Source organism: Gopherus evgoodei, chromosome 3 (genome assembly GCF_007399415.2).
Source record: "Gopherus evgoodei ecotype Sinaloan lineage chromosome 3, rGopEvg1_v1.p, whole genome shotgun sequence".
NCBI lineage: Eukaryota > Metazoa > Chordata > Testudines > Testudinidae > Gopherus > Gopherus evgoodei.
In genome coordinates this window covers 223,302,013-223,325,011 of record NC_044324.1, presented here as the reverse complement: position 1 = coordinate 223,325,011, position 22,999 = coordinate 223,302,013, and the positions used below count along the sequence as shown (strand labels likewise).

The 22,999-nt window shown below is 50.3% G+C and overlaps 1 protein-coding gene across 10 annotated transcripts in view; it reads right to left on the bottom strand.

Moving 5' to 3' along the window:
* SYNDIG1 (synapse differentiation inducing 1) overlaps window positions 1-22,462 on the bottom strand; it is a 123,947-nt gene extending 101,485 nt beyond the window's left edge. Inside the window, exons 1-3 of one of the 10 annotated variants that reach the window (XM_030558240.1) lie at window positions 21,952-22,010; window positions 20,744-20,858; window positions 158-705 (exon numbers count right to left, since the gene is read on the bottom strand). In XM_030558240.1, the coding sequence (XP_030414100.1) occupies window positions 158-622 (465 nt within the window). In that variant the 5' untranslated portion in view covers window positions 623-705; window positions 20,744-20,858; window positions 21,952-22,010. Of the gene's footprint in view, window positions 1-157; window positions 706-8,890; window positions 9,158-20,743; window positions 20,859-21,263; window positions 21,466-21,951; window positions 22,013-22,253 lie in introns of those variants that run through there. The other 9 variants (XM_030558239.1, XM_030558246.1, XM_030558245.1 and 6 more) reach the window with 9 other exon arrangements.
* Window positions 22,463-22,999: the final 537 nt, after the last annotated feature.

The window sequence follows — 22,999 nt, the reverse complement described above, 5'->3', positions numbered from 1 at the left end:
GAGGTTTCACCTGACCAGTTACAGTCACACATGTGCTCAAGTGCCTTTCGGATCAGGGCCACACCAGTCCTGGAAACGAGCATCATGCCCCTCCCACAACATTCGAAATAACGTCCCCCTCCATCCCCCGCCGATCAGGCAACATGCAATATCTGACCTCCAGCTCCTGGAAATCCTCGTCTTCCTCCACGTCATAGGAGAGGGTGTGGATCTTGATGTCGTCACTGGAGAGGTCAATGAACTTGCTGTCAGGGTACTCCAGGCTGTCCTTGGTGGGGGAGCGGTCCTCAATGAAGGTGGTCTCGCAGCACTCGGCACTCACACTCTCCCCCCAGGAGCGCAGCATGTTCTCCGAGTAGAGGATGATGTTGGGGCGGTAGTGGGACTCCACAGTCTGTTGGAGCGTATTGGGGTCCAGCAGCTGCTGCACTGGGTCATTCCTGCTTTGAGCAGCGAGATTCCCCACGATGTGGCTCTGGTACTGTGGGGCTGGGTACACAGAGACCAAGCCATCTCTGTTCTCCGCCATTAAGTTCCTGGTGTTAATTAAGCCATTCTTTTTCCCAGCTTCAGCGATTTTACTGTGCATTAACACACTGGTCTGTTCTAGGAGCCCATCCATGTTGCTCTTTTCCTTCCTCCCACAGGGATCTTAGCTGGTCACTCGGAAACACTGGTCACACTGGAGTAATGGCTCCCATTTTCCTGAGGGAGGGGGGAAATAAATACTAACGTGAAAATTAAATATTAGGACCTCCCAATTCTGCCTCCGACACCTGATAGCAGGTTTAATGTAGGCCCCGATCCTGCCAGCCACTCCATGCAGAGAGATCGCCCGGCCCACCCAGAGCCCCAAGTGCACACCGCAGCTAGCAGGAGTGAGGACTTCCCAGGCCTTTTCTAACCAAGTCCTTTTAAAGCCAGACTTTAACGAAGGGGTTCTCACCTGTGGGTTGGGACTGCAAAGTGGGTCGGGACCCCGTTTTAATGGGGTTGCCAAGGCTGCCTTAGACTTGCTGGGGCTCGAGGCTGAAGCCAGAGCTCCACTGCCCAGGGCCCATTCCAAAGTCTGAGGGCTTTAGCCCTGAGCGACAGGGCTCGGGTTATGGGCCTCTGCCTGGGGCTGAAACCCTTGGGGTTCGGCTTTGACCTCCCTTTCCCCTCGCCCCACCCCGCCTGGGACAGTGGGGTTTTGGGGCCCCTGCCTGGGGTCAGGTAGTAATTTTTGTTGTCAGAGGGGGGTCGCAGTGCAATGAAGTTTGAGAACTGCTGTAGTCTAACGCATTGAACAAGAGGGAACGCCCAAGCCAGCATGGGGTTTACGCTTTCGCACTGGGCTTCACCATGCCAGAAGGAGGATTTCAGCTAAGCATCGACCCTTGGGAGATATTCCACACTCATGGCACAAAAACCCATGAGCATCCACTGCACCTTCCCCTGTCAAATTAACAAAGAATGGGAAAAAACCCCACACATCTTGGAATCTGGCCTGCCCTGTTCGCACAGAGAGTGCCGAAGACTCGCCGCCCCTTTCTACACGCTTCAGCCAAGCCACTTTGCTAGGAGGGATCCCGTGCTCCCCCTGGCCCTGTAAGCTGCCCTGAGCTTCGGAGGAATTCAAAGCTCCCCAGGGGTCACCACCTATCAATGACACCACTGGGTGGATCATCTGAGGGGACCGAACCCTTAACCTAAAAGCAACAGCAGCTACCACTTGGCTTGAGCCAAAGCACCAGGCCTGTTAGTTCCCGCCAGTAGCAGGCTTGTAAACCTCTCATATTGAACTGCCATTAGAGGGACAGAGCCATGACACAGAGTTTCTTGTGTGTCTCTCTGAAACTGCTGGTGCTGACGGCCATCAGAGACAGGATAAGGGGCCAAATGGACCAGAGTGGCAATCCCTGTGTGCCAGGTATGACACGTACAACATACAGGTCGACTCAGGTCTTCCCACGCTGCTGATGGAGCCAAGATATCGGGTTCCAAGAGAGACAGCAGGGAATGTGCTGGCGTGCGGCGTGACTGGCAGGGATGTGAAAGGCAGGGTCTGTGCCCACTGCCTGGCTAGGGCCCATTGTCCAGAATGTTTCACGCAGCAATTGTATGGCGAGTGCTTTTCACTTCACTTGCACGCAGACCACACAATCGCTGGATGGAGAATTTCCTGTCCTGGTGTGCACTCCCACATTCAAAAACACTTACAAGTCCAAAAACAAGGTGAAGTGAAAGCATCCATTGTGTTTGCCCAGACCTGACAGCAAATGGATTCTTGCCGAGCTCTCGGGGTTCCTGGCAGGGGCTCGTTATCTGTTGAAATTTCAGCCTTTAGGTCTGAGGAAAAGGGGAAGGGGCAGGAGGGCAGTTTCCCTTCAAACTGACTGAACAATACCACCTGACATCTGTCCCAAGGAGCTAATGGGACTCAGTTCTTCCAGAGATCACCACACATGTATAGTGTGGGTTCGTGTGTTAATATTTCCATTGAGACCCATCTCCAAACAATTCTTCATCTGTATATAGATGAATATGGGGTTGGGGAGTCGTTTCAGGCAGATCTGGCTTTCATTTCACTAAGCGTATGTCTACGCTGCCATTAGACACCTGCAGCTGGCCCGTGCCAGCGAGGCAATTTAATTGCAGTGTAGCCATTCTGGCAGCAGGCTGAACTCTGGGAGCCTCCCACCATGCAGGGTCCTAGAGCCCGGGCTCCAGCCTGAGCCAGTGTCATGTTCCTGTGTGTGCCCAACAATTTGACAGAACTGCAGTCAGCAATTCTGTATGTTCAGCCACTGCCAGCTCTAAACCAAACCTCACAGAGACAGGAAAATCTTAGTTTGCAGCTTTGCTATTGAAATAAAAACATAAAACAAAAAATTATATATAAAAAGTAAATAAATAGCAATTTTGGTTTTTAATGGCCCTAACATATTCTTGAACAATACATTTTACTTCTCTGAGACTGTTTCCCCATCTACAAAATACGGATAATGCTCAGTTCAGATGTGCGTTGGGAGGCCTCTGTCATGGCTTGTGAGATATGATTCTGTGTCTGGGGATTGGTCCTGCTTTGAGCAGGGGGGGTTGGACTAGATGACCTCCCGAGGTCCCTTCCAACCCTGGGATTCTAGGATTATTGTTATAACTACAAATACTAAAAATGCTTTAAATAATAGTTCATTAAAATTTAAAGAATTAGTAACCCACTAAAATCACTAAAGGTTGTTTTGTTTGTCTTTGTTTAAAATTAGCTATAAAAATTAAATTAAAAATATGCTTTAAAGCAGTTCGAGGAGCTTTTCTTTGGGCAAAAAGCTGACATCTAAACTGTTCATCAGCTGGACAAAAAAAAAAAAAAAGGGCCCTAAAAACCTGGCTGGTGATCACTCAAAGCCATTTCAAACTGTAAATAACTATTTCTAAAATGTCCTACACCTATCGCGTATGTGTGCTTAAAATCTAACTAACAGCAGTTTTCAATAAAAGCCCACTTGCTTGTGTCAATCATTTCTCAGACAGATGAGTTGTGTTCACTATTCATTTATTCCCCATACCGCCTAAAAAACCAAAACCAACCAAACAAAAACTGAAATTACCACTGCTTTGGGTTCTTAAAAAACCTGGGTAGCAGCCGGGCATAGACACCCCAGTTAAATAGCCCTGTAGCCAAGCCAGTCGCAGTGTCTAACTGCAGCGTAGCCGTATGGTTAGTGTCAGGGTTATCAGTGCTGCATGGGGCAGCCAGTGGGTTTGAACACAGGACCTACAGACCTGAAAGCAAAGGCGTCTGCCGCTGGAGCGAAAGGACTGATGCCCGAACATGGCCACTCTCGTAGCCTCATCAACCTCTCATGCGACTCAGCACTAGAAGAAGCCTAATCCGTCTCTTCTAGCTAGTGGGGTTCCGTCAAGACACTAGAAATCATCAGGCTAAGAACACTCTTCTCTGGCCCAGGCACCGCCTTCTGGGGAGACCTGTTTGCTTCCAATGCAGCCAGTGTAAATTGCTACTTGAGGTTCACAGGTATCCAGTAAATCAACAGGAGCCCAGATGATCTCTCACTCTCCTAGTCTGATCCAAAGCTCGGAAAAATGTATTGACTTCAACAGGCGTGGAGCAGGCTCTCCAAGACAACCCACCCTACTGCGAGGATTTCACTCCTGTGGACTGTCTAGAGACAAAGCTGAATTCAATATCTTTCTAATTAGAGCTTCTTTGCCCTCTCTCTCCATCCCATGTGAACAAGGGAGTGGGGAAATCCTGTCCCGCAGTGACCATGACAAGCAGAATCCCCGTCTTTCGTGCTGGTTTCTTCCAAACAATTCTAGATTTCAAATATTGGCTGTCCCCCTGCCTAGCAGCTGGAGAGGTTTAAAACACTTGTAACTGCTCCTCTGCTGTTCTTTCCACTGGGGATAGAGTAGGAAGATTGTTTACAGTACAAGAAAGCCAGTGTAAATAGGTTCCAACTGCTGCCCGCTGCTTGTTTTCAAGGCACTAGGACCCTCTTGGTTTAACATGTGAAGGATCCACTTTATTCTCTTGGCTAACAGTTCTGAACTCGCACTGACAGAATTCGCATGAAGGTAGGGTGGGTAAAATTCCACTCTGGTGGATGCCCATGGAGTTGCAGCAGGGATGAATCTGGCCCTAAGCCTGTAGAACTTACTGAGAATATTTAAGCTAGTTTCCAGGTTCATTTAGCTAGGAATTTGAGGGTCAGTTTCACTGAAGGATTATTTAAATCCCTTTTCAATACAACTAACATGAGACAATATTAGGAGTCGTCAGAAAAGGTGCCTCATCTTCAATTATTAAAACTCATTTAAATGAATGATGCTCATCATCCTGCAAAGCAATGACCCAATTTTCCCCTCTAGCTCACGCCAGTGTAAAGCAGGAGTCACTCCACCGATGCCACTGCAGTTACACTAGGGTAAAAGCAGCGTGAGTGAAAGGAGAATTGCTTCTTCAGCTCCTAAGTAAAGCTGGCAATTTGAGAGCAGCAATTATGGCAACCTGCATGGAACCCAGAGGGCAGAGCACAGGTTGCAGGAGGGAAGAGTTTGAGGAAAGCACTAGGAAGTCAGTCTTGGTGCACATGGCTGGAGTGCTGGCTGCTGCACCTTCGTAAATAGTTATTTTAGTAAGAGCTAGTTTAGTTTTACAGGGACAAAGTCATCTTATGTTCTCATCCAGAATGCTGTACATGAAACAGTGATAGCAAATGGCACATGGGAGACCCACCTTGGAGTCCATTCTCACTGAGCTTCTGGACAACAACTGTGTCTTTAAGAGATCAGTTTGCCATTTCCCACATGCCACGCCCCACCTCAAATCCCCTCAAAACCTAGGTGAAAGGGACATTATCAGTTGAGACGGCCCTAAAATCAAACCTATCTTCAATATTTGATATTCTGGTGGGCCTCTCAATTTCATATTACCCCTTTGCTGTGAGGAAATGAAAAATGCCAACTACTGGTAACACACAAAGCCTCAATATTTCTGTTCAGCTGCTTTGTAAAACCACCCCTTCCACCTCTGCTGCTGTGGGACATCCCTTCAAAGGCACAGGGACAGCCATCAGCTGGGGAAACACTCATCGAATATCTACCAGGGAACAGTGGGGTAGGTAGCAACAGGATCCCAGAGCTGGCACAGAACTCCCATCCTGATGGCCCTGGACTCTCATGGATCCCCAGGCTTTGGAGCCTGCTGTACCGGGAGGTAGGGGGAAGAGGACCCCCCAGCTCGGCACCAAGGAGACCTTTGCCAAGCTGTTGGAGGCCACCAAGGAGAAGAGTCTCAAGGTCAATCTGGACCTGACCCCCAATTACTGTGGACAGATGCCCTGGTTCAGCCAGGAGACCCCTCACAACAGTGATTTCCAGCCAATGGAGATTTCTTCCTCCTCAGATTCTGCCCACATGTTTTGCTGTGGGAGGAGCCAATCGGGCCGTCAGTTACTGGACAGTTCTCTAAAGGGACCTCTTGGACATGAGGCCTCAGGCTTGCCTTCTAGGCCAGCAGTTTACTTGGGCATCAGGCTAAACGCGTGGACGGACATCAGTGTTGAATATCCCTCCCCTTCAGGAACAGCCAACCTAGCTCCCTCTAACTTCCTTGATATGAATATTCATTTAACAGGGACGTGATCTTCATTGGGGCCAGGACCCGGGGACCCAGGTCTGCAGCTGGCCCTAAATAACCAGTTTCAACAACAGTATAATAGTCATTCACCTCAGCTCTTCCAGAAGGTTCTTCTCTATTAGTGGAAACCTCTCCTCCAGCTGGCTCAGGAAAGAAACACACACAACAGAGCCACGTGTCGCCATGGGCCAAGCAAGTCATATGATGTTTTGTACCAGTCTCATCTTCTCTGCTCAGCAACAGACATCTCTAAGCCTCGGATGGCTTCAGAGGAGTTTCAGGAGCAAGCTGGCCAAACCACCCCCTGATGGGCACCATATGGGGCGGTAGAGAAGCAGCACGGCCTGTAGTTAAGGCACTGCACGGGGACTCAGTGGATATAGGTTCAAATCCTGGTTCTGCCACAGAATGCCTGAATGACCTTAGGCAAATCACTGACTGTCTCTGTACTCTGACAATGACATGGGATAATAAATAACCACTTGCCTGTTCACATGGTAGCCTCCAAAGAGCATCTCTCGCACTGTGTATATACATACAATTCCTAGCACACTGGGCCCAGATCTTGGCTTGGGCCTCCAGATGGTACTAAGATACAAGGAATTTCTGACTGAGTACAGTACAGGATCTCTTCCAGAAGCTGCTCTTAAAGGTTTTATAATCTGCCTTACATCACCGAATACTCCTCTAGCATCAGTATGTCGTCTCATCGGGGGGCGGGGGGACAAGTGGGGCAATTTGCCCCGGGCCCCACAGGGGCCCCGCGAGCCCTGGGCTGGCGGCGGTCCAGGTCTTCGGCCGGCATTTCAGCAGCGGGAGGCCCTTCAATTGCTCCAGATCTTTGGCAGCAATAGGCCCTTCCATGCTGCCAAAGATGTGGAGTGACTGAAGGGCCCCCCCACCTCCAAAATGCCCCACAAGCCCTGGCCCGGCGGCAGTCCGTATCTTCGGTGGTGGGAGCCCCTCAGTCACTCTGGGTCTTCGGCGGCATTTTGGCAGTGAGGGCCCTTCAGCGCTGCCGAAGACATGGAGCAACTGAAGAGGCTCCCGCTACCGAAATGCTACTAAAGACCCGGACCGCCGTTGGGTGAGTACAAGCACACAGCTCTCCCGCTTTGCCCCAGGCCCCCTGAATCCTCTGGGCGGCCCTGCTTCTCTTCAGTTATTGACAAAAGTAAGCAAGCAAGACAAGGATAGCACAGAAATATTCTCACATTCTGATTAGTTCTCAGTATCAGACATCATAACCTGGGCTAACCATTGTTCCCTGGATATTCCAGCTTTTCCCATTCCCGTCTCACATAGAAAAAGTGTCCTGCTTCTCAGTAAAGCAGAGTGAAATTTTTCCATCATCAACAATTGCCCTCTGCCCCGTGGCTGGCACCTGACACGCATTTGTCCATGCACACAGAGTCATCACGCAGAAATGCTGACGGGAAACCCCACAACTGGGGCATCATTTGGGATAAATTGCGTACGTCAGGCAGTGCCCCAAAATGATGCACAGGGTGGCCGCTGTTGTGCCGGTGACCTGAGTGGCTTCTCTAAGATCGTGTGATCAGGACCCACACCTCCAGGAAGTCACACCGCTCAACAAAGAAAGTCTTGTTTGTGTCAGTAGCACTTGGGAAATTGCAATTTCAAGCCACCCTTATCTCTGCCTTCAAGTTCAGCTGTCAAGTTCCCTGCCTGCTTGCTGTAGGCACTAATACGGGCCAGATAACAACCAGCTCCAGGAGCCGGAGTCTCATCCTGGGTTGTAAATAACAACAGCACAAGTGGGAGTAAAACGCTTGCCAGCTCATCTGGCAGAGTATTACACACACACTGGATTTGCTCCACACAGCTGTGAGTAGGGACACAAAGCAGTGGAGAGTTGAGCCACTTACAGCAATGACAAAATCAGTGACATTATCCTTGGGAAAGCACCCAGGCTAATACTGCCTCCATGACCAGAGGGACAGCAGCGTCCTGGGCCCTGTCCACACATGGCTAGGGAGGGCTCAGAGAAGCAGCGGGGCTGGAGAATCTTGCAGTGCACCAAGCAGCCTACATTTCCAAAGTGACTAGTGAGTCTAAGGACCCAACTTGAAACAGCATAAAGGGCCCTGACAGAGGCAGGGTACTCAGAACTTTCTGAAAACCAGAGCCCTTAACGGGTCTTGAGTTGGCCACTCCACAACTGAGACAGCCAAAAATCACTTGGCACTTTTGGAAATGAAAACTATCCTCTAATTCTTCGCCCATCCCAGGGGAGAAAAGAGGTGTGGGGCTGGGGAACACAGAGCAAAATTCTCCTAAGTGCCTAAGGGCCAGATTTTTAGGTGCTAAAATTCCCTTATCTCCCGAGTCAATTGAAATATGGACCTAAGTGACTTGGGAGAAAGTGACATTTTCAAAATGTGACTTAGGCACTTTGGCTCCTACATCTCATTGAAAACCAATGGGATTTCGGCTGTGACTAAATCTTGGGACTTAGACTCCTCAGTCACTTAGCAGAGAGGTAGCTGTGCTAGTCTGTATCCACAAAAACAATGAGGAGTCCGGGCCACTTTAAAGACTAACCGATTGTTTGTTTTTAAGGTGCCTCTGGACTCCTCGTTGTTTCAGTCACGTAGGTGATTTGGAAAAAAAAATGGCAAACAATGACCACTCTAGTTGCTATGGTGACCGTGGAGGGTAAGTCTGCACTACGGCAGCACAGCAATGGCGTTACAGCACCATAACGTAAACACTTCCTACCTCGACCAACGGGGTCTTTCCATCAACATCGTTCATCCACCTCTCAGGCAGTAGCTGGGTCAACAGAAGAATTCTGCCATCAGCTGAGCCGTGTCTTCCCCTTGGGTTAGGTTGACCTAACTATGTTGGTTACGGCATGAGATTTTTCACAGCCCTGAATGGCGTACCCAGGCTGATCTCATTTAACTTCAGACTAGAGGCCAAGTTCGGTCTCCAGCTAGGGATGCCACACCAGAAGTGCCAGACCTTAAAGGTGAAGTAACAATACATTTCTTAAGGCACCACTCTCCCAAGAGCGTTTTGCCATTGATTTCAACATGCCCAGGGCAGAGCTAACGATTAACTGGCTGGTAGCCACCCACTCGAATTACGATCCTAAACCAACAGGCATTTTCTTAAACAGGCAGGATCATTTGGTTGGTCCACTCTGAAATCTCTCTCTGAAATTACTGCAAGGATGAGAAAATGAACTATATTTCCACTCAGAATTCCTACAGTAATAGGGCTAATGCATTCCCCTAATTCAGATATGATTCTCAAGGAATCATGCATCTCACATAGCTCAGAAAAAGTCACTGGATGGTCAACCAGGAAATGCCGTACACTCTAGGAAAACTGCTTATCCCTTGTGCCATAATCTGTAGCTGCTTAACCACGCACCACCCATAACAGGAAGCTGACCCAATGCTCTGAGACTGGGTCAGACTGGGCGAGATGCTTGTCTCTCTTTATTTGAATACAGCAACAACAAAAGAATAAAAGGTGTCACTGATTTCTTTTGAGGGGAAATTCCTGAGCTGCAAGCCACTAAGCTTTAATCAATAATCAACTTGAATGCCAACAAATTTTGTTGTGCAGTAGAAAACAAGGTCAATAGATACCAAGGGACTCAAAGTTATCTATACATTTCTCAGCAGTAAAGCAGCAAGGATGAGCCCACAGCAGACAGTCTGATTCCAAGCCCTCACAAGTCCTTTGTATTTCTGAGCCACACGTTTACCAGAGTGAAACCAGACATATATCAGAGGCATATGATGACAAGCATTACGAAGCACTGACCATGGCATTCGCCCTTCCTGCTATGCATGTGCAAACACAGTTACAGACAATTTTCTGAGCTGTGCCTGTGTGTGTGTGTGTGTGTCACTTTGTGAAGTCGGAGTCTGGCTATCAGGTCTAGCCCCCAGACTATATTAGTCCATTGTTCAAAAGAGCCGTATGTGAAATTATGAAAATTCTCAGCCTATTCATACAGCTGGTTGGGAAAAAATTTTCACAAATTGCTTTTTCATCAAAAAATGCTGATTCACAAACAATTTTGGTTTTGATGATACAGAGCCAGTTTGCACAGATCTCCAGATGCTAAACAATGTTGAAAAAAAAAGTTATTAAGTTGTTGAAATACTTTGTTTCGTTCAAAACAAAAATGCCAGGTTTCCGGTTCACAGTGACTTTTCGTTTAGAAATTTAAGCTAATGAGTGAAAAAAAAAGTCAAAACACTTGAAAGTTATTGAAACAAAACATTTTAACTGAAAAAAATGGGTTTTTGAATGAATATTTTCAAGATTTTTGACTTTTTCCATCTGTAAATGATCTATTTTAAGGATGTGATTTTCAGAAGCACTCATGGTTGGCCTAACCCTTCTCCCGCTGAAGTTAATGGGAGTTTTACCATGGAATTCACTGAGGGCAGAACTCAGCTAGTGCTGAACACTTCTGAAAACCCTCACCACAATAAATAATCCTCTACATAGATTTGGTTCTTCTGTGGGGTTTATCAATCAGTTAGGATAGTGTTCTCCGGAATATGGAGTACATCCCTGAAGGACCAGCTAGAGCAACACCCATAGGCCTCTCAACTGTTCTCTAGAAACTCAGCTTTCAGTTACAAAAAAAGCAAGTCTCTCGCTGTTGTGGTTGTGAAAAAACCTTGAGAACGTAGCCTGAATGTAACCAATGCAGGTGTCTTCCTAAGTTTGCAGAGAGCCAGAAGCATGAACTGCACCATTGATTTCAGTGGGTCTTAGTGATTACATTACATTAACTATTTCATGGCTCAGTGAGCATGTGAGGGATCGTCTATAGGGGAAATTCAGTGGCTTAATTATACCAAGATAGTTATACTGACATATTTCCCCATGGGGGCAAGCTTCTTCCAACGTAAGAGCCTTTTTCCAGTTTAGCATATGTCACTTTGAAAGCAATATAAACTCAACTCTCTTACTCTGGAGTAAGAGCGTCACACGGGTCATTAGACTGGTAAAACGACAGCAGTTCAATTCATGTAGGCAGACCCTAAGAAAGGGGAAGATGTGTCTTATTACCAACCTCAGCCCAGGCTACCCACACTTTTGGCAAGGTGCACAATGGGTTTCGTTTGCCAACCTTCTGGAAGCTGGGTTGTCCAGCAGGACATCACTGCTTTAGGGATGGGAACACTGCTGTTAGTCATTTCTGCACCTCTCCTATGAAAGCTGAGTTTCCTCTTTAAAACTAGAATCAGAGTCTGAAATGCGCACACATGAATTAGTGTCTGAGCCGGGATGGAAATAAGGGTCAAAATGCAAAGCTAAGGGGAGTGCTTGGGTATGAAATAAGAAGCATCTACGCTGGGCCTTCACTTGGGCTTTAACACTGCCACCGTGTGTGCTGCAAAGTGGATTTATTTCAGCCGGATGTGCCACCTGGCGTTACCAGAATGACTTCTGCCAAAGTGCAGGTCAGGGAGAGTTTTAAAATTCCCACTTGCTGGGCTAGGGACAGTCATTTCCTCAGTGTCCACACAATGCCAAGCCCTGGCTGGCCTCTCCCTGCTGCTACAATATAAACACCACCACGAGCTCCTCCCTTGTTAAAAACATATCGCTTTCCATTCAGCTCCTCACAGCCCTGACCCCACGCAGCCAGCAACCCGCCGGGATGTCAGAGCTCTGAAGATCTCTTTATTTGCCCTTTTATCCTGTCTCCCCAAGAGACCAGCTGATCCTCCTTCAGCAGACACGTTTCACTCCAGTGTTCCTCCTTTGGTTGTACCTGCTCCCTATGAAATCAATGCTAAACTCCCCACCGAGCTTGACGAGAGCAGGATCTAGGGTGACCAGATCCCTGATTTTATAGGGACAGTCCCGATTTTTGGGTCTTTTTCTTATATAGGCTCCTATTACCCTCCACCCCCATCCCAATATTTCACATTTGCTGTCTGGTCACCCTAGCAGGATCAGACCCTCCCTGAGCTAGGGGGTAGTGAACATGGGCCTTTTGCACGGCGCATGCGCCCCATGCAGGACTCACAGCTTCTTCTGATGGCACAAGGGTGCAGAATCAAGCCAGGATGGTCAGCTTGGATCCGCTGCAGGGCAGGTCTCTGGGCTACTGACAGGTGAGCCTGAGCCTTGCCTGCACTTCTAATGCTCAGTTACTGCTTGGTGAAGTTCTAACTTTGGTCAGATGCTAAAGCTGGAGGCAGTTTGATGTGCTTGATTCTGTAATGCTCTTAGAAACACACGTACGGTCTGGCCGGCGTACATCGGTACAACTCCACTGCCGTCCAGGGACCCCTTAGCGACCCCTCTAGCTGCCTGAGGGGGCCTTCAATGCACCTATACTGATTTGCACCAGTTGGGGATCTGGCCCCATTAATTTCAGCATTGCTACTCCGGTGGAAACTGCCTGGGGCTCGGGCTCCTGGTGTAGAATTGCATTCACTCGGGAGAACGGAAGCCAACAGCAGTACACAACCACGGCAACTAATTTATCATTGACACAGGCGCCTCTGATCTAGAGAGCTTCCCTCCCTCCCCCTGCCCCCCTTCTCAGGGGAGTTCGCCGCCCGGCTCCTAGGCCAGTATCACACACTCACGGCTCACTCGCAGGGCTGAAAATGCTCCTTGCCCAAGTTCCCAGGCCAAGCTGTAGCACAGAATATCTTGGCTGGCCAGAGAGCTCTGCAGGAGAGTCTTCCTGTACATTCCCAGCCTGGAGCTGCTAGTGACAGAATGGTCGTTCCCTGGAGCCCTAGTGAAGCGTCAGCAGGACACTGTTACAGGTAATTAACACTGCCCTTCAGAGCGAGTCACTTCTGCCCATTGAGGACGGAGGTGGAGGGAGGCTCAGCGGTCATGTCGCCCTCCCCGTCAGTACCCGGCCTGGGGAAGCTACTGACCCAACCAGAGGAGCAAGTGGGGTGATCAGTCCCGGTCCCGGGCCGCCTGGGGCACGCTGCGCTATGCTAAGAGCGGACAGGCTAATCGTAGTAAAATCAACCCAGGCTGAGCAACCTCCCCACGCGCACCTGGCAGCGTCCCTCATCTGAACTTGCAGCCCCCGGCCAGGTGAGGCCCAGGCCTCTCACTGACCACGAGGCCCAGCTCTGCGAGGCTGATAAATGAAGCCGATGAGGCCAAACAGCTTTGGGCTTGTGAATGCAAAGTGTGTCTTACCCCAGCGCTCCCCAAGGGACAGCGGGGCTGCTCACGAGCGCTTAGCTGGCTTTTCAGAGCTGCTTCCTGTTCAGAATTCAGGCTGAACTGCTGTGTTTTGTCTTGATTTTATTGGTATTTGTATGACAGTAAAACCTAGGGGCCCAACTGTGAGCTGGGCCATGTGCTAGGCCCTTGACAGCCCGTGACTAGGGCCAGTCGCCGGTGGAATGAGCTGGCAAGGGGTGGGAGAAAGGGTCGCCCGAGCCCGAGCCCACGCGCACGCCCACCGTCTCACACACAAGACCAATCTGCCTCCCCTCTTCAATTTGGGCAACAGAGATGCATGTCCCACTTGCAGCTGTCTCCTTCCCCAATCTGAGCACGTGACCAGCGGGATGCCAGCTGAGGATCCTCATGCATGCACTCCATTGAAAGGCACAGTAAGACCTGTGTCTAAACAGGGCAGAAATCCATTAACAGGGGTGGAATCAGTCCAGTATCGCTACCCCGGCTTTTCCCTACGGTAACGCCCAGCCCTGTGTCTGATAGAGGGGGAGCACTACAGAGACAATATGCCCAGAAGAGAAGGGAGTGCCCTACCTCAGTCTCAAGGCTCCAGCTCGCAGGCTTTATGCTCTGCCTCTTAACAATCAAACCACATTGCAACAGCAGCAGCTGGTGCTGCTAAGTTTGCTACACAGCCTACTCTGGCTTGGCTGAGAAATTAAACTGCCATTTGCTTTTCCAGCACAGCTAACTAACTCTGACCTACCTGCCCATAGCTGAGCCCAGCCCCATTCATGCCAGACCTCTGATCAGAGCCTGAAGAGAGACATTCCACATTCAGAAAGGTGCCTCCCTGGTGTCCCCCCACCCCCAAGGTTACTGCCATCAGCTAGGCTCATGTCTTCACTGATGGGCAGCTCAGTTCTACTGCTCTGCTCACGCCTCCCCTTCTCCGATCCCTCCCCCAGAGACTGTGTGGGTCTCTTAGCTCTGCCATCGGCCCCTCTCCTCTCGGGCTGAGCCTGAGCTCACTCAGACACTCTGCAGAGGTGTAGCGGGATGTGCTTTGGAGAAGAGGGATTCTTGTTCTTTGGGAAAACACACATATGTTCGCTTTATATGCTGGAGCCTTCCCCATTGACCTTGCTGAGAGCCCCACGTAGGTCTCTACACTGGACTTTGCCCCCCCAGAGATCTCCTCCTTTATTCACTATTAGCAGATTTCCATACTGGAGGCAAGCACGAGGCACTGACGTATCTGAAACTCGGCAGGACACCCGTCCTTCGCTCAAAGAAGCCTGTGCACAGGACGGCCACGAACAGCAGAATCTTCCCGGAGAAAGGAACCTCGCAGTCAGCAGCTGAGGTCACTTAGCCAAGCAGAAGGAAAGCAAACTGCCCTGCCTTGCACTTTTGGAGCCTGCAGATACATCTGTTCTCTGGTGTGGATAATTGAATTCTTAATTGTAGGGAAGGGCACAGTGCTGCTCTCATTCAATGCAGTAGAAATCTAAAATGACGTCACTGGCTTCTCGGCGCCTAATTAATAATTCACCCCAGACATCAGAAAACAGGTCAAATGACGTAGAAAAATTCTACCCTGGTCCCATACTTCACATCACACATTCAAGGCCAATCTCACCCTTGCTGTAGATTTTAGCAAAGGCCAGAACTGGGCATTCAATTAAAATTCAGTTGCAACCTTAACTCTGCATCATCACAATGCCCAGAACTTCTCAGCATCACTTAGGGATAAATTCAGATCACGTTTACACTGACGTAGGACCCAGAGTAACTCTGGTGACTTTCTTCTCACAGACTCATAGACTCCAGGACTGGAAGGGACCTCGAGAGGTCATCGAGTCCAGTCCCCTGCCCTCATGGCAGGACCAAATATTGTCTAGACCATCCCTAATAGACATTTATCTAACCTACTCTTAAATATCTCCAGAGATGGAGATTCCACAACTTCCCTAGGCAATCTATTCCAGTGTTTAACTACCCTGACAGTTAGGAACTTTTTCCTAATGTCCAACCTAAATCTCCCTTGCTGCAGTTTAAGCCCATTGCTTTTGTTCTATCATTAGAGGCTAAGGTGAACAAGTTTTCTCCCTCCTCCTGATGACACCCTTTTAGATACCTGAAAGCTGCTATCTTGTCCCCTCTCAGTCTTCTCTTTTCCAAACTAAACAAACCCAATTCCTTCAGCCTTCCTTCATAGGTCATGTTCTCAAGACCTTGAATCATTCTTGTTGCTCTTCTCTGGACCCTCTCCAATTTCTCCACATCTTTCTTGAAATGCGGTGCCCAGAACCGGACACAATACTCCAGTTGAGGCCTAACCAGCGCAGAGTAAAGTGGAAGAATGACTTCTCGTGTCTTGTTTACAACACACCTCTTAATGCATCCCAGAATCACGTTTGCTTTTTTTGCAACAGTATCACACTGTTGACTCATATTAAGCTTGTGGTCCACTATGACCCCTAGATCTCTTTCTGCCATACTCCTTCCTAGACAGTCTCTTCCCATTCTGTATGTGTGAAACTGATTGTTCCTTCCTAAGTGGAGCACTTTGCATTTATCTTTATTGAACTTCATCCTGTTTACCTCAGACCATTTCTCCAATTTGTCCAGATCATTTTGAATTTTGACCCTGTCCTCCAAAGCAGTTGCAATCCCTCCCAGTTTGGTATCGTCCGCAAACTTAATAAGCGTACTTTCTATGCCAACATCTAAATCGTTGATGAAGATATTGAACAGAGCCGGTTCCAAAACAGACCCCTGCGGAACCCCACTTGTTATACCTTTGCAGCAGGATTGGGAGCCATTAATAACTACTCTCTGAGTACGGTTATCCAGCCAGTTATGCACCCACCTTATAGTAGCCCCATCTAAATTGTACTTTCCTAGTTTATCTATAAGAATATCATGCGAGACCGTAACAAATGCCTTACTAAAGTCTAGGTATATCACATCCACCGCTTCTCCCTTATCCACAAGGCTGTCAAAGAACGCTATCAGATTTATCCTGTCAAAGAACGCTATCAGATTAGTTTGACATGATTTTTTCTTTACAAATCCATGCTGGCTATTCCCTATCACCTTACCACCTTCCAAGTGTTTGCAGATGATTTCTGTGATTACCTGCTCCATTATCTTCCCTGGCACAGAAGTTAAACTAACTGGTCTGTAGTTTCCTGGGTTGTTTTTATTTCCCTTTTTATAGATGGGCACTATATTTGCCCTTTTCCAGTCTTCTGGAATCTCCCCCGTCTCCCATGATTTCCCAAAGATAATAGCTAGAGGCTTCTACTGTAGTCCAGGCTTTATAGCATACCCACCACTGTAGTATTTGAGCAGGTTAAGGGGAGCAGTGTGGCCCAGTGGCTAGGACACTGGATGAGGACTCAGGAGACCTGGCTTCTACTCCTGGCTCTGCCAGCAGCCTGCTGAGTGACTGGGAGCAAATCATGTCACTGTCCCCTGCCTCAGTTTCCCCATGTGTAAAATGGGGATAATACTGACCTGCTTTGCAAAGCACTTCAAGATTTACTGATGAGAAGTTCTAGATAAGAGCCAGATAGCAGCAATAGCGGAACAACCCTGCACTTTCATTGTTCCACTGGAGATGGACTTCCCTCCTGAGATCTTGGGGGGCGAGTTGCCAGGGCATCTCTCCTCTCTAATTATTACTGTGATCTGGGTTACAATAGCACCTCTGAGATCAGGGCCCACAGTGCTCTACTCTGTACAAACACACAGGAAAAAATCAGTCCCTGCAACGAAGACCTTACAGTCTAAACACACAAGACAAAGAATGGGAGAAAAGAATTGCTATTAACTGGCGTCTTGCAGATGGGGAAATGAGGCAGAGAGAGACTGAGGCCCAGGCCCTCAGAGATATTTGAGTGCCTACCACCCACTGCCATGAATAGAAGTTAAGGCCACATGCTATCAAGCATCTCCCCCTTGGTCTCTTCTAGAAGAAGCAGGTAGAAAAGCTTAGAATTGAAAAAAGGCCTACTGGCTTTCAGGCCAAAACCTTCATCACAAGCCCCTCCTGCCTCCCAGACGTAAACGGTATCAGTGGTCCTTGTTCACCACCTGGCTTATCACCATCAAGGGGCAATTTGCCGTAGGCAGCATGGTAAAGCAGACCCTGTTAGAGATAGGAACCAGTATCCCAAGGGGCCAGCAGTCTGATTGCTCGCCCCTGAGGTGGTCAGGGCAATTCCCCATCGTACAGGATCAGCTGTGACCTCGCACAGTCTATTTAACCAGCATGAACCCTGAGACCACAAGGCTGAGAGTTCTCCAGGGTAATCACGTCTGTGGTAATCATGCGACCAGCACGCTTAGGCTGATTGACAAGGCATTTAAACGAATGATGCCATATTAGACCACACCCCGAGCAGGATCACAGTTTGCTTCAGAGATAACGTAAACGGCAGGTCAACTGCAAGCCAACAGACAGAGACCAATTTAATAGGCAAGGTACCTTCCAGCTCTTCCCCAACTGGTGCTCCAGCGGTGCATGGGTAATGAGACCTGTCACTGCACTGCAGCTGGCCTCACGCCTTGCGCACAACTGCTGGACTCACTCCTGTGAACTCCTTCTACCAAGAGTCTCCAACTTTACATGATTTTCTCAATTACATTTTCCAAAGTAGCCTATAGAGGCAAATCCACTGTCACTTGTAACAGAGCTGGCCTACGGAGCAGGCCAAGGTTTCTAGAAACTGGATTGGAACCCAGGAGACCTGGATTCTATTCATCTCCCTGCCACGGACCTGCTCTGTGACCTTCACCCAGTTATTTCACACCCCTGTGCCTCGGTTTCCCCTCCCACCACCCATTTCTGCCTTCACTATTTTGACTGTAAGCTCTTCAACATGAGGACTGCATATGTACAGAGCTTAGCACAACCCTGATCTCAGCTGGGGCCGCTCGGGTCTACCAGGCAAGGACAGAGCAGAGGATGGGAAGCACCAATGGGGAAAGAGAGAGACAATTCAGAATTAATGCGGTAAAATAGCTAATATCAGTCTAACCGGGCAGGAGGGTTAGATTAAGCTGACACTGTCAGGGCAATAGAACAGAGCTTGCTCTGTCAGGTTTTTAAGCAATCGCAGCCAGAGACAGACAGTGGTGCCAACATGCCACGTAACAGTAACTGGACGGGGGCCGGGCTGGGCTGGGCCTGGAGTGGGACAGGAGCATGGGAAGAAACCAAAGTCAGGTTGGGTGGGGCTTGGGCACAATCTCTACACCAGAGGTAAACGCGCTCAGGGTGGGTCCGAAGCCCATTGAAATCAATGAGAGGCTTCCCATGCATCCCGCTGGGCCTGGAATCAGCCTTTATGGATGGTTTTTAGCTCCTATACTGAGCACGGGTAACGGGCCCTGGAAAGCCTAGCGGAGCTGAATCAAACCCAGAGCTATGGCAGGGCCAGCCTAGCAGACCCCACAAGGAGAGCATCTTCGCCTGCCGGCATGGCCAGACTGGCTGAAAATCGGGTGGGTTCCCGGCTCGGGGCATGGAAATAGAGAGGGGCTAGTACCCACCCGGGCCTGACTCTGCCGAGGACTCTGGATGGGGATGGAGGGTCACCTGCGGGCCCCCACCCAGCAAGGTGCTTAAGCAAGTGTGTTGCTTTAAGCAGGCCCAAGCTTTGCAGGATGATGGTGGGTGGGCCTGTCAGGAGTAGAGCGCACATCGTCCTCCCCCTGCAAACCACTGGGAAATCCACAGAAAAGCGATGCTATCTTAGGGCTGCACCAGCTTTTGGGTGCAGGGTGCAATCCCTCTTTGGAGCTGCGCTGGGGGCACCTGCAAGCAGCCAGATCCCCTAAGGTCTCGGCAGGCCTCGAGAATAACCCCTTGCTTCTTCCCAGAGCCTCCGGGAAGAGGAAGAAACAGGCCTGGCACTCCAATTCAGCAAAACTGAAATTCCCCTGACTTCAAATTAAGCACACATTCAAATGCTTTGCTGAATCGAGACTTCAGTGCTTAAAAATAAAGAAATTTTGCAGGTATGTGTGGGTGGGGAATAGGGACCTTTACAAAGGCTAATAGATAGATACACGCAATAGGGACAAGGATAGGTCTGTATAAAAATAGCCTGTGTACTGCAGGCATACACGCACATCCCACATGTACTGCATTGCTCTTTTGAAATGCAGTTTTTGCACGTGCAAAGAAAACCACTGCCTTCTAACCTGAACCCATCACACGTCTGTGATGACACTAACCATGCCTTGCTGAGTCCTTCTGGCCAGATCCTTAGCATCGCCGCATCTAAATCACTAGCGGGACATGGATTTGTGCCAGCTGAGGGTCTGGCTTTTTGGTTTATTGTTACTGCACAGACTGTAACAGCTCTAAGGCTCTATTGTGTTAATCACATGTAGGAAAGTTTGGCCAAAGGATGTATTCTTTAATCTGTGTAGCCGTACGCCCAAGCATACACCCAGACTTATTACATCTTGGTTGAACTAAAGTTATTAGTTATTTCTAATATTAAAACTTTCGCTTTGTTTTCCTTTTCTCCCACTGGCGCAATGTAAATCACAACCTGTCAAATTTCTGTTTCTGAAAACACACAAGGATGCACACACAAATTCTGAGGTCAGTAAACTTAATTGGCTTTGCAGTCTTAGCAGACCAAACTGGTTTTAACGCCGTCCTGGACGGACATTTATGGCTAAGTTATAAATGCCTGCTGATAGGAATTTATAATGGAAAGGAAGAGAATCATATCAGGGCATTAGTGGGCATTGCTAGAATACACAACACCTGATACCATCCTATGAAGCCAAAACATTAGGAACACTGAATTCAGAATGAGCTGAAATGGAATATGCTGCAGATACACAGTGCACTGCATGATCTCTGCATTTGTATAACCTGGAGCTTTCGTTCTGTGTGTGATTTGTTAAGTATGTGGTGCTGGTGGTGGAATGCAATGTTCTTTGGCTTGATTTAATTTATTACAAATGCATTTATCTTTCATAAACGCGCACCACCCATAGATAAAAAATTGTCGCTAAAATGTCACCTTGACCAGTAAAATGAGAATTAATGTATCCTGGGAAGCAGCTGAGCTTCCAGCTAGTATGAAGAGGCTCCAGATACTGCTAGCTGGAGGTAGACATGACTCGTTAGCAAGAACTATCTTCACACAGGAATGTAGACAGGTGTATTCCTCACCATGGCTGCAGCCTGCAACCCACAACAATCCATCTCCTTTAAAAAATACACTTGGCACATCTGCCTAGGTTTAAGACTATCAAAGCACCTTTTAATTGTTGTTAATACCCAGTTTCAGAGGGGTCCATGGCTCATTATTTTAACTGAGTGTATAACACCCCCCCCCAGGTTCTATTTTTTCTAGGTTCTTTCCTGTCTCTCCTTTCTCCACTTACCTGTAGTTGTTTAGCAGCTTTTTTCTTTTTCACTTTTATTCTTGTGACTCAGAGCCCAAGAGGTGTTTTCTAAAGCTGGGGGGTCTCATGTCGCTGGATAATTCAGCATTTCTTTCTATTTTAAGAAATACAACTGGATAAACCTTTGCAGGCCTCATTGCTACAGTTTTTGTTGCAAACAAACCGTGCTTTGCAGAGGACACAGTACAAACTATCTACAAGTCCGTGTCCTATCTTCTGACAACACTCTAATTTCTGCTCAGGAACAGCTGCCACTGCTGAAGTGCCTTGCACAGAAAGACCTTCCAGCATTTTGCAAATTGTCCCCAATGAAGCCTTTGGAGACCCGGGTGAGGGAGCTGCATTTCCATGTTACCGACAGGAAACCGAGGATCAGTTTGGGATAACAGACGTGCCCTAGATCACCCAGCAATCGGCGGCAGGAGAGACCCACATTTGCTGACTCCCAGGGGCTCGCTTCACCCACCAGCTTCCCTCCCCCGGAGGAATCGGTTCCTACCTGTGAAGGGACGGAGCAAATCGCTTCTTCCTGCAGAGGGATTTTGCTTGACACTGGCTCTGCTCCCACAGTCCAAGCCTGCCCCTTCCCCTGAACCATGCACCGCCCTGACACCTGGGCTGCTGTGCACCGATCCCCGGGCGGTCACCACCTCGCTCCCTGCCTGCGGCAGCGTCCCGCAGCCGGCCGGAGCGGACCGCAGCGCAGCGCTGGCGTCCCGGCTGCGGGCCCAGGAGCCTCTCTCCCCGGGCAGCCCCCGACAGGTCTCCTGGGCGGAAAACAAACTTCCCCTTGGTGTTCAGCGGGACAGTCTGTGTCCGCGCCGGGCAGCCGGCCTGGCACGTCCCCGGCTCGGCAGCTGGAGCAAACTGCGCCCTGCGCCCACCTCCCCCGGCAGCCCGAGCCCTGGCGGGGCCAGAGCTGCAGCCCGGCCGCTCCCCGAGGGAGGGTCCCGGCGCCCGCGGGGTGACAATAAAGCGCGTGAGCCCAGCGCCGCTTCCCTTCCAAGGGGAGCCCCGGGGAGCCCCGGGGAGCCCCCGAGACCAGGGGGCAGGAGCAACACGTGCACCCCCAGCGGTGACAGGCTCCGCCGCCCGGGCAGCGGGGCTGGGACCCTCCCTTCGGCCCGCACCGCGGCTCCCCAGCCGGGGCGCGCCCGACCCGCGCCGCATCCCCCGGCGGAGCTCACCTGGCCCGCGAGGCGCCCCGCACGGCGGCGCCCCGGGAGAGGCCGGGCTGCGGGCGCGGCGCGGCGCAGCGCAGAGCCGAGCGGGCTGCACCGCGGGACTGGCGGGGAGCAGGCGCGAGCGGCCCCGCATGGCAGAGCGGCCAGCCCCCCCTGCTGCCGGGAGAAGCGGCGGAGCTTTGAGCAGAGGAACCGCCGCAGCCGCGCCTGGGGCTGGCTGGGGACTGACCGCCCTGCGCATCTCTCCCTCCCGGTCCTAAAGGCAGCCCGGCCCCCCAGCCCAGGGATCCAGCGGCTTCTCCTACCGGCCCGCGCCGGGGGAGGCTCCCTGCTGCGCTCCAGCCAGCCCGGGGGGGCCGGTGCAAAGGCTTTCCCGTCCCGCAGGGAATTCGTGCTGCAAAGGGCACCCGCCACCGGCCCCGTCTAATCCGGGGTTAATTGTCCCCCTTGCAGGGCTCCGGGCGCGCTCTCCGCCCTGGCTGCTGTCACTCCGCTTTGGCAGCGCCTGGAACCGGTGCTGGGGGGGGGGTGTCCCCCCAGCCCTGCCCTGGCCCGGAGCAGAGCGCGGCTCCCTCGCCCACCGCAGTGGGGCCACCTCCCGCACCGTGTCCGGCTACTATCCTGGCGACGACACGCTGCAGCCCTGCCTGGCCCTTTAGCCAGACCCTGGCTTTTCATGCCACAGCTGCAGGGGTTGCACAACTCACCCGCAGGGCTGCCTCAAACATGGGCTGCACCCGCATCCCGGCTGGGCAAGGGCCTGGACAGCCCTCTCATAAGGGACAAGGGCCTGCAGGCCCTGGGCCACTGAGACATGCTTGTGCTTCCCCCGCTGAAATCAGGAGAATGACCCCTTAGCTCAACAGGCTTTGGCTCACACCCAGGCGCCGGTGTAAATCAGGGTGAACTCTGCGGAGGCCAGCTGCATTGCACCCCTGTAACCCAGTGTGAGGTCAGAACTAGCAGGAAAGGCGGCTCCTCAGCATACAATCATGACCCTATGGCCTAGCCACCAGCCCCACTGCTTGAGAAAGCCAGCTTGGGAGTCGGG